The sequence below is a fragment of the Euprymna scolopes genome, chromosome 6, assembly GCF_053919585.1.
Source record: "Euprymna scolopes isolate OS-2025 chromosome 6, ASM5391958v1, whole genome shotgun sequence".
Lineage (NCBI taxonomy): Eukaryota > Metazoa > Mollusca > Cephalopoda > Sepiida > Sepiolidae > Euprymna > Euprymna scolopes.
In genome coordinates, this window is record NC_136487.1 from 120,379,066 (window position 1) to 120,391,282 (window position 12,217).

Here is a 12,217-nt window from a genome sequence, read left to right on the forward strand (position 1 = left end):
TGTTCCCACAAAAAATTTTAAGGTTAAGAATTTCCCCTATATTACAAAAAAAAAAAAAAAAAATTTGCATTATGTATTTACTAGTGACTAAACAAAAATATATTCCAAAATTCATGTAAATTGATTAATTAGTTTTATTTTTTATAAGGAAAATCTTTTTTAAATGATTAATGGAAATTTGTAGGCATTATAACAAATCTATTACATATGAATTATTGTTGAGTTATCTCCTTTTGTTTCTTGAGATATTTTTCAAAATGGCAGGTAAGAGTCACTCTTCTGATATTCATAAAATTTGCTTTTGTTATTTTAAAAAAAAACAAAAAAAAAACTACCTAATCAATTTATGTGATTTTTGGAATATGATATTTTCGTTTTATCATGGGTATGTGTATCAAAGATTTTTCTTTATTTTTATTTTTTAATATAGGAGGAATCCTAGACAAGAATCATTTTTAGATATAATGAAAATAAAGTTTGGGTTTGAGATACCTACTTCAAGTCATAATGTACTTATTTATCATGTGTTTTATTGTAAAAAAAGGTTTGTTTGACAGAAAAAAAAAAAAAGAATAAGACCCCTAGGAAAACTGAGAATTCAATTTGTTGAGTAATTGACTCATGGACATTAACAACAGATTGCAAATGTACACGTAGAAATGTGTATGATGTTCATTTTTATGTTTCAAAGAAATCTTTCCAATTCAGGATATTGTACAAAGTTTTAATGTGAGATAAGTTTCCATATACAAGCCGAATGGACAATGCATATATTCACAATGTTTTTTTATTTTTTATTTTTTTTTTATTTTACAATGATAGTCACCTTTTGTTTCTTTTTCTATGAACTGGATTTTTTTAAAGGAATTTGTTAGATTACTTGAAATCACTAAGTTTGATCCTCACTGAGCACCTTACAATTATGGTCTTGTCTAAGCGAAACAAGACTCGATAAATGTTTAAATCAAAAATATTTTAGATCCCACATCTTAATGCGAAAAAAAAAAATAAAAATAAATGAAAAAAAAAAAAAACAAAAAAAAACAAAAAACAAAAAAAAAAACAAATAGTAAATAAGTAAAGTATTTCATATTTACTTGTTCTGTCTTTTTTTTTTTTATCTTTCCTTTGAGTTTTAAGTCCGGTTTTAGTACAAAGTAATTCAGGAAAAACAAATGAGGTCATTATTTTTATTATTAGAATCCTTTTGAGATGAGCAATTTATACATTTATTTATTTATTTATTTGCAGATTATTATCCTCATCTTGTCGTTGTTTCACAACGTTTCGGCCAACTATTCCTCTGGCCTTCGTCAGGTGGTAGACTGCGACTGGATAAGAATGCCGAGTCTCTTAACTGTATCCTCAGTAATTACTGCCTTCCATAGTTGTTGTCTCATGTCTTGGATAAGTTAGAGAATACAGTTAAGAGACTCAGCATTCCTATTCTGTTGTGGTTTACTAATGAAAGGGACAGGAATAGTTGGGCAAAACATTGTGAAACTGTGGTAAAAATTGTGTGAACGCAGGCTTACCTCTTAAACGGCCTCAGAGTGCGTTTTGCCGACGCAGCGTCATGATGCTGAAAAGGGTCCAAGATGGCGTCTGCGGCCTAATATAACAATGCACTCCCGCAGAATCTCGTGTGTTCTTGCACACGTATGCAAATTTGGAGGACTGTCTTTTATAAAAACAGGCCATTGGAGCAGATAGGACACAGGTGAAAACGAGTCTACAGAAAGTACTGATGAACGACGCTGCTGCAGTGAGCAGAGGTGTTTGTGTACTCTTTTTTTCTTTGCAACAACAACAAGAAGATGAGGATAATAGTCCGCAAATAAATAAATAAATGTAAATGAGGACATGTTTGGAGGAGGATGGGGAGAGGAGAGAAAAAAAAAAAAGTCCTTTCTTTGGTTAAAGCATATTTTTCTCCGGCGCTTGTTGATGTGCAATGTAGAGAAATCCAATGCTGGAGAGAGCACTGACGAGAAAGATGAATTCAAACCAACGATGATAGAAATTGAACTGCAACTCTCCTAGCACTTGAGTTATAATTGATCTGTAAAATAGATCAACAAAAAAGTTTATTAGAAATTAAATTATGTATTAAATGATAATTTGGAAGACTTTCTTATGATATATTTATAATTTACGTGACTAAAAGATGTACTTAGGTAATTATGATCCTATGCAACGTTGCCAGTGGCCAAAACCTCAGTGAAAAATTCAGATTGGTTATAATGTGCAAAAGCCATAAATTGGCATTGGTTAGTTTTTGATCTTGAAGTAATATTTTTTTTATTTTATTAGTTACCAGCGGGGGGTGCCCGGCGTTGCTTGGGTGTTTGGAGATGTAAAAGAAAAAAAAAAGTGCTAGTAGGCAGGTAGGCTTGAACCCATGACGCGAAGGTGGAAAATAAAGTGAAAGAAAAGCTGAAATCTTACTGCTACTCTATGACATGAGAGGAAATGGAAAGCGTTCAAATTTAACGATTAAAAGTCGACTTGAAGAAATGAGTTCACACAGGTGCAGAAACGAACGTTGGCTGAACGTTTCTGCTTTTTCATTTATTTGTTTTCCCACGATGTTGGGAAAACCAATCTCCCCCGAAAAAGGGGAACTCTCAAATGAATAGCAATCGTTTGATATGAAAATCATAGATTATTATCTAGGGAGTATATAAAAAGTTCTAAAAAAAATAATGTGATCGAGATTCCCCCCCCCCAAGCCTTTCTTGGACATACATAAACGCGTGCAGCTGTTTTGCCTTTTCTATATATAGATGATAATCGTTGTGACAAAGATCTCAAATTGATTCCCCAATATTAAATGATTTACAGCTCAGTAAAAAAAAACAAAAAAAAACAAAAAAAACTGAGAATTGCAACTAAGAGTATTCATTTAGTTGCAACGAGCACTTCCTATACAGAGTTCCTTGGCTCTTAAAAGTTTCAATATTTAACAACTGATTTTGTAAACACCTCCGAAATTATTAATCAAGTCACCAAGAAAAACCAAAAGCAACTTTTTTTAATGGAAATCATTCCAGCCAAGCTATGAAGCGATTTGATGTAACAAGCGAAAAAAAAAAATAAATAAATAAAAATATTACTTCAAGATCAAGAACTAGCCAATGCTAAATGTTAGATGGATATATTCTGACCCGTAAAACTGCAATTATCCCCCTTTGCTAGAAACACAACTCACGGAATGTGAGGACTAAAGGACAAAATAAGGGAAGCAAGAGTTATGAGGTTGCCAAAAATAAACCCAAGGTCCATTTTCTACTCTCGTTTGATCTGTATATGTCTAACACACGTAGACATACCATCAATGTCAGTAAACAATACAACTCCCACGACTTTCGGAAACATTTTTTTATGCTAAGAACTTGCTTAAGCACGAGACAAACTGGTTGCAATATATGCCACAATCATGTTGAGGCACCAGTTCTTGCCAGTCATCAAAGTTAAGCAATGTTGCGCCTGGCCAGTACCAGATGGGTGACCATTTGGGAAGGCGAGGTGCTATATGTACCGTGAGGTAAAATACCAGGTTGGGAAACTGGCACGGTCTATCCTTCTCTCGAGGGTAGACAGGCCTCTCTTAAGCCGTGGTAAGTAACCCATCTAGTGATGGTGTCATGATAAAAAAAAGTATCCGTGATAAACCTGGCGAAGCATCGAGTATTCAGCTACGGACAAGATTTGAATCAGACTACAAACTCGTGTAGTGAGTTCAATCTCAGCTGCGGTCGCATGTTACGTTTTTATTTATTTATTTTATTTTATTTTTAACTACCAAGACACTGCACTCTTAAGATCCTTATGCTTCCCAAAGTTAAAAACTACACCCGATGCCATCTCTTCTCAATACAAAAATATATCATGAGTCATATATGCTTGATTTCCCCCTTTTTTTTTTTTTTTATTTAAAAAAATTTTTTTATTTGATTTTTACATATCACAGCAATTTAATAGGAAGGAAAACAAAAATAAAAAAGGCAATAAGAACTTACCGATATTCCACAGGCATGTTCATTCGCATCAACAGCACAGATGAAACAAAATACATGCCCTGTAAAATAAAGAAAAAACAATATTTGAGAAATGTTAAACATTACCCGGGAGTGTAAATACATTTTTTAAAATTGTGCAGATATATGACAGATGCATAGAATCATTAGCTATGATTAACGGGTGATGTCACTTGAAACTTTGTGTGATCCCATACGAGAGTAGATATGTTTTGTTTTGCTTTTTTAAATGTATGAGGATTGATTATTTTGAATTATTTTAATTTTTCATACTACTATTTTTAGCTGGTGTTTATCTCCTGCTCACGACAGGAAGATGTGACACAAGGTCGGAAAGTGTAATTTGAAAAGCTAGCAACCTAGAGAAATAGCACACTGGCCTACAAAAATGCTAGGGCAGTATTCCTCGGCAGAGATAGCTCAGGTGATTAGCAATAGACTAACTCTTTCTCAACGTGTGAGAAGGTAAAACTTAGGAGAGTAGACCTCGTAGAATTGCACAGAATCATATGTCTGTCAACACAGGACAAGCTACCGTAAGAGTGGCTTCAATTTTGGTGGCTCTGGGCACTTCCATTATTCTTAGCTTGATTGTTATATTAACAATAGTTACATTAACTGTTAATTGGTTGCTATATTAGCAATAGTTATATTTACAATTGCTATATTAGCAATCGTTATATCAGCAATAGTTATATTAGCAATTGTTATACAGTAGAACTCCAGGATACGCTGGCCCTAGGATACTTTTCAGATTACGATGTGGAATATGTTTTTCCAGTCTCTGGTTACGGTATTCGTCCCGCCTTACGGTGTTATTTATAATGTTATTTGATTATATACATGTGTATTATATACTGTACTGTATTTTGTTACTAATTTTTAACATGTACTGTATAAAATTTGTAACAGGTACTGTATAAAATTTTGCAAGGAATTCCTAAACAAAAAAGAACATTTTTTTTTATTGTAATATTTTGAACCTCATCATATTCAATTTAATGTCTATTTTAAATGCTGGTATGTGTTGGATACTTTTAAAAATTGACTTCCAAACTAATCTCTTTTTAACTAGGTTTTTAATTGTCCCTCTTTCTCTCAGCCATTTTAATCACTTCCTCCCATATTTCTTGGCTTCCACTTGTAAACTGAACCTGCTACCTTAACTGTCCTACATCTACTAACCCAAGAACTCATCCATTTCTCTAGCATGGTCATACCACCAAAGTCTCCTATTCCACATACATCTCTTTATACTATCCAAATTTTATCTTCCTCTGATATCATCAGATCTAAGCCTATCTTTAAAACTCACATTACACATGCATCATATCTGCATTCAATACTGAAGAAACACTGGGTCTTCTGGCTAGTCTATTAATAACATTTAAAAAAATACTGAATTGGATTTACTATCGAAACACTGAAAATCAAAAGAAAAGAACTATTCAATAATAGAGATGAAATGTTGACAAAATGTTAATGCAAAAAAAAGTAAATAAATAAATAAAAATAAAAACATTAAAATTTTTGAAAATTATTGTTCAGACATTTCTTTTATATATTCATAAATCAAATCATATCAAAAGGTGAAACATTACATTGATGATAAAAAAAGAAAATATAATTTATTCCTGATAAAAGATAACAAAACACATTAAATGACATTTGTTATAATTACTTTCATCATGGACCCACTTTTTTTGCATAGATATGTAGCAACTGCATAGCTTCTTTTTTTATTTATGTAGTAATCACATAATTTTTTCATTTCTTTTTAATTTGTTTTGCAGATTTATGCAACAATCATGTATTTTAATTATTTTTAACTCAAATATTAAAAATAAACATCTGTTGGTTCATATTTTTCAAGACTAAGATCAGCATCTTTGTATTAATCAGATTTCATTTTTTTTTGGGGGGGGGGGCTCCTTACATCAAGTGGCTTCATGCCTTGTCTGGAGTGGTTTCCATACAAAATTTTTTTTATTTTTTATTTCTTATATTTATGTAGCAATTGCATGTTTTTCATTTTTTTTTGTTTTGCATATTTATAAGCAGACATTTTTGATATACGGACATTTTTAATTATAAAGAAAATTTTGGTAAATAAAACCCATATATAAACTCCCGTTTTTTTAATAGTGAAACTTCTAAATGTTAAAAAATTTGGTGTTACTGAAAAAAAAGTGTCTTTTAGGTTATTGCTTATTTTGGTATGCTTGAAATCCATACGATCCCTTTTTTTTCTTCCATTTTATGTAACAATCACATTTTTTTCATATTTATGCAACAAATAAAACAAGAGTGTAAGTCAGTCATGACACTGCATACTTCCAACTATCTATAATGGGCAAAAATCTTATTCATACTCAATATCGTACAAAGTATTTACCAAGTCATGTCGTGGAAATATTGATAACTCCAAAATTGTTTGTCTGATCAAATTGAAATTTTTGGATAGTATCTACTGTTATAAAAAAAAAAAAATAAAAAATAAAAAATCAGATCCATGCATCAAATTTGGAAAAAAAATCATAAGTTGAAACTGTGCCAAAATTTTAATAATGATCAAACTATTCGAGGTCAAGGTCATAATATTTCATTATCACCAAAAATATAACTTTTACTCTTTCTGTAACCTTGATCTTGGTTATAGATACCCCAAAATTAAAGCAGTACCAAGTTAAACCATAACCAATATTCTGAACATATTTAGTGATGATTGGTCAACTGACGTGGGCACTAGGCTGTACATAAGCTAATTCAACAGAAAGCATAACCTCCTTGGCGGAGGTAAAAAAATAATATTAAGATCAAACATCTTCTGCTTGTTCATGTTTTCAAGCAATTTTGAAGTCGACATCATTAAATGTTGTGAAGAAATTGTCCAACATTCACACTGATTAATCTAAGCTTTGAACTTGCTCAAAGTTATTTTCAAAAATTAAAACAATCAATGCTCAAAGTTAATAATACGTTGAAGCAATTTTTTTTTTTTTAAATGGAAATCACTCCAGTATGAAACCACTTGATGTAATGAACTTAAAAAAAAAAAAAAAAAAAAAAAAAAAAAAAAAAATACTTCAAGGTCAAAAAACAGCCAACGATAAGTGTGAGATGATATATTCTGACCCAGAAAACAGCAATTCTTCCCCCTTTGTCAGAAACATCGCTTATGTGAGGACTAAAGGACAAAATAAGGAAAGCAAGAATTATGAAGTTGCCAAAATCTTCGTACATGAATTATCGCCATCGGCTCCTATTTTAAAATATATGATCACTTGGAATGCCCTGTAAAATAACAAATTATTTAAAAAATTTCATCTGACACCACTGTTGTGTCAAACATGAAATCAAACTAAATTAGACATTTTTGTCCTTCAGGCTATGATCAATGTGTAGTATTTGTTCTGTCCAAAAAATCATAATCCATATTGTGGGGTCTGTGTACATAGAATATGTCTGTGTACATAGAATATCCATATATCCATAGAATGAAAATATGCTAAACTTCAAGTGTTCTAAAGATCGACCCCCTATAGCTAAATATATTCTGAAACTACATTAACCAGGGTGTGAGACAATGACCCCCCCCCTCCCCGACAACTTGCCAACACAAACGCTGTGTGCCGTAAATTTAATCTTCTTAGTATTCTCTCGTTCTGGTTCTAGTAGTGTTGTCATCTTTTATGCATTGGCAGCTGTCAGTGGGGCACACACGTGTTCAAAATTATGAAAACAAAATCAAACACAAACCCTGATGCTTTCTGTACATATTCGTTTCACTCTGATCACGTGAATCACACCCCTTACCCCCTCTAAATGCTAAAGTGCACATTTACTGTAGAGGCTGTGTTTGTCAGTTAATCAATTCTTTTCACCATCTGCTTCGAGCCACGAGTTGTCTTCCACTGAGTTACAACTATCATCTCAAGTTTGACAGTCATCAACCGTTGCCACAAATTGCTCCCAACAGTTGTCAACCAGAAACTATCAAAAACCCATAATCACTCCCCAAAGTGCCTGCATACTAAATCTAAATATATCTACATTCATTGTTCTGTCCTTTTATTCCAGTCATTGTTCCACACTGACCAACAATCCTACGTCAATCTTTTTTGTCTACTCCAGTGAACAACTTCCTATCTATTGTCCTTTCACTATCCCTATTTTTTTTTTCTTTCCAACACTTAGGAGCAGGGGGTCAACGTCGATAGTATCACAAGAATACTTGGATAAGCATGTTTCAATTTGAACAAAATTGGTACGATCATACTGTGGGATTTGCATTCATGCCAGACGTCGATAGAATGGAAAAATTTTTTAAGCACGGCAGCAATATACAACAGATGAAGGATAAAATTGTGGAATTTCCAAGGGTCCCACTAATTACATATTTCATCAGGTTTTTGATATTGTTAAGTTAAATTTGATATTTAAAAATCTGCATCTAGTGTTTTAAACAACAAACATTTGCGAACGTACTTACCATGATCTGAGCGAGACATAACACGATGATATTGGATGATTTGCTGCTGGCGATGGCATAGAAAAACTAAAATGAAAAAAAAATAAACAAAAACCCAATGAATTAAAAACGATAGTTAAAAATTTTTTGAATACATTACAAAATAAAATTAAAAATAAAATAAAACAAATAATGACAAATTTAAAAAAGTTTGAGCAAATTCTTTTTAACCTTTGAAAAAAAAAAAAAAAAAAAAAAAAAAAGAATGGATTTAAAAAATTGAGATTTTTTTTCAATGAAAATTCAACACACAACACATTGTTTTGTTTTTTATGAATAATTATTTTATCTCCATATATAATAAAATGACTGCAGAAATTTCCCCCTGGACCAAAGTATCGTAGGTTTGCAACAACAGATGCCACATACAAATCCAAACATCTAAGCTAATAACCAACATCTTATGTAGCTTTTGAACACCATTTCAGACACATTCAGTTATGATACTAAAATACTACATTGCATCTTATGAGCAACACCATCACAATTACAACATCTATAGAGGAAAGAGTCCTTATTTTTCTCTCTAAATATTTAGTACTACCACTGCTACCAGTTGTCACTAGGATGAATTCTACACGTGCCACAGATTCTGTGATTACACAGAGTGTAACTGGCTCATACATAGACTTAACAATTTTTCGGATTTCCGATTCATAAATAATAGAAGCTCCTTTTCCAAATCCGTCCATTCTGATTGGTTGAACTATGAAAATTCTCATATTTTGAAATCCAATTTTTTGCTTTATAAACGAACATTAACCAACATTAAAATATGGCATCACTAAGAGACATTATTTCACTCAGCGTCAAATTCATTTAATAGATAGGTCATTTGAGTTATATAAGATCGAAAAAATGCAAGAGAGAAAAATCATTAAATGAACGTTAAAAATAACCAGTTTACTTGCTTTCTTAAATAAAGTTTAAAACACACTATCCACTATAAGAATTTTTGTTGTTGTCGATGTCCTTTTCCAAGTTTATTTTATAATTAAACACACTACGTGCAGATTGGTGATGTTTCAAACTGACGCATTTCATATATATTTATATATTGAAGAGTTTAGCTCCCAAATACTTGCGTCTTTTATATTAAAATTTCTCCTAAAAAAATAAATAAACAAATTAAAAGAAATACAAGAGTTTATTTTTTAATTATTTTATCTTTTCCATGCGATTTGATGACATAGGTTTTCGGTATTATGATAATGATTACTGTGTGTAAAATTGTCGCCCACAAATAGTTTTTATCTAATGACGTTATGTTGACAGACATTATTTGGCTTATGGAAAAACTATTTTTCAGTGACAATTTTACATGTGTTATTCACTTACAGATTACCTTAAAACCTATACATGTCATCAAATTAAGGTGAATGTGAAAGGCGCTGAGAAACAACCAATTTAACTCTTTTTGAACCTTGAACATTAACGTTATTAATGTTATATAGAGAATATAGTTATATTAAAGATATTAACTCTAGACTAAATTGAAGAGGTTAGATCCCATATATTTGGTTGGTTGGTTGTTTGGTTGGTTGTTTTACGGCATATCAAACCTTTTCAGGTTATTTAATGCCGAATCCAAAGATTTTGAAGAAAGATTTTTTAATAGAATATATTTGTTGTTTTCAAGTCAGTTTCTATTTAACCCATAATTGGGACCCTAACAGGTACTACCACTCTGGGTCAGAGTGGACCTGGGAGCAATGGTAATTAAAGGGTAGCTCCACACTCCCCAAAGCCCGCAAGCTGGGGCCTCACCACTGGATATAGTTTAAGGTCATATCCAGGACCCCCATATATTTGCATTTATTATGTTGAAAATATATGGAAGTTTATTGAACGAAATAAAACAAACTTATTTTTTACTAACAATTTTGTTTCCGCAACATATTTCTTTTAAGAAAATTCCAGAATTTTTCTTTTTTAATTCGGAACAAAATCATGATAAAAAAGATGCAAATTATTTGAAAGCTAAACTCTTCAATATATAAATTTATATGAAATGCGTTGATTTAAAACATCACCAATCTACACAAGTACACAAAAAATAATGACATAAAAATACATAAATGTTTATATATTTACACACAGACTGTTTTTTTTTTCAATTTGGCTTTTTTGTTTGTGAAAATATGGCTATAGTTATTTGGTCTTTTTTTTCTGAAAGATTTGGCTTCAAATATTTAGTAGAATCTGGCAACCCAATTAGGGTCAGCTATTGGACATGTTTACCCTTTTGGGACCTTTATAATACACATAACTTTCAGATTGCAAAATTATTAAAAAAAACAAAAAAAAACTTGTGGACCTAAACAATACTTTTTTTATTTTTCACTTATTCATAAATTTTTCAAGCGATTATCAGCACTTACAGGCTTAAATTTGGAATTATAACATTCTACTACAGAGAACACCCACTTTTGGGCCACTCCTGTTGTTAATGTTGCTACTATCATTTAGATCTTTCCTTTTCAATTTTTCACAAATTTCTGCAGCACTTATAGATTACAGACTTAGCTTTCACATTAACAAAATACCTTGGAAAAAATTGTATACACCTTACCAGCAGAAAAGGAAGATATTTAATGGCTAGGGACAGCATAATTGCCAGAAAAAATTACGATAAATTTAAAAGGAAAAATTTTAAGTCTACGATAATCATTGTTCAGTGTTTTTTGGTTATTTCTTTTCCTTGTTACACCATGTTGACACATTTGGTGAAAGCACAGAACAATCAAATCCGCATGTTGACAATGGGTTTATTGATACTAACATTGTTACTTCGGCATGGTACATTCCTTTTGACCATGGGCGCCAGTGCCTGCTATCTTACTGGGCTGGCAGTGGCTCCCACTAACAACCATAGTTTGGTTTTGCTTTTTTACAGATAGGGTTTGTGGGGGGGGGGGGCATACTCCCATCAGGCAACACCTGTACACGGGTCCTGCTAGTATAAATTATAAAAAGGAACATTACGCATTTGTTTTTAATTTTAAAAAGAAACTATAATAAAAAAAAAAAAGTCATGTCATAGTCATTAGATAAAAACTTTTTTTTAATTATAAAATAAAATAGCCAATTTGAAACTGTAAACAGAGAGCTATTTTTTTTTGTTTTTTGTTTTTTTTAATTTTTGGACAGGAAATGGTTTTAATGATTTTTAACTGATAAAGAGCGATTATAAAGGGAGAATTCATTTCTCATTAATGTTTGCGATGATGGGGTTTTTTGTGACACTAGATGTATAAACAAGTAAATTAATATTTAGATTTTAAATTATATTTTTTAATTTTTGCAATGGTAATTTGTATTATCTTGATTATTTGGACTAATATTCTCATATTAGTTGTTATATTCAAAACTGTTTCAGCCAATGTAACCTCTGACATCTTCAGGTGCACGTTTTTGAATTTGAGAAAACTAATAATCAAACACTTGTCTATCAGGCATGTGTATGGCATAGAATGATGGAAGTTAAACCTGGCCAGTGAGTGTTGAGGACATGCACTGCATGGAGAGAAATTATATGAGAATGATACAATGATAAGAGAGTCTAAAAAGATAGGCTCACATCAGAAGATTCAATCTGAACAGTATAGGGAAATGTTTGCAGAATAGGAAGCTTTGAAAAGATAGC

At 31.6% G+C, this 12,217-nt stretch overlaps 1 protein-coding gene across 1 annotated transcript in view; it reads right to left on the reverse strand.

Annotated features, from left to right (window-relative positions):
* Nucleotides 1-1,078: 1,078 nt before the first annotated feature.
* Nucleotides 1,079-12,217, reverse strand: part of LOC145277919 (Golgi pH regulator-like) — a 104,799-nt gene continuing 93,660 nt past the window's right edge. The window contains exons 13-15 of the mRNA XM_080129986.1: nucleotides 8,533-8,598; nucleotides 4,023-4,081; nucleotides 1,079-2,062 (exon numbers count right to left, since the gene is read on the reverse strand). Coding sequence (XP_079986112.1) covers nucleotides 1,918-2,062; nucleotides 4,023-4,081; nucleotides 8,533-8,598 — 270 coding nt within the window. The 3' untranslated portion in view covers nucleotides 1,079-1,917. The remainder of the gene's footprint in view (nucleotides 2,063-4,022; nucleotides 4,082-8,532; nucleotides 8,599-12,217) is intronic.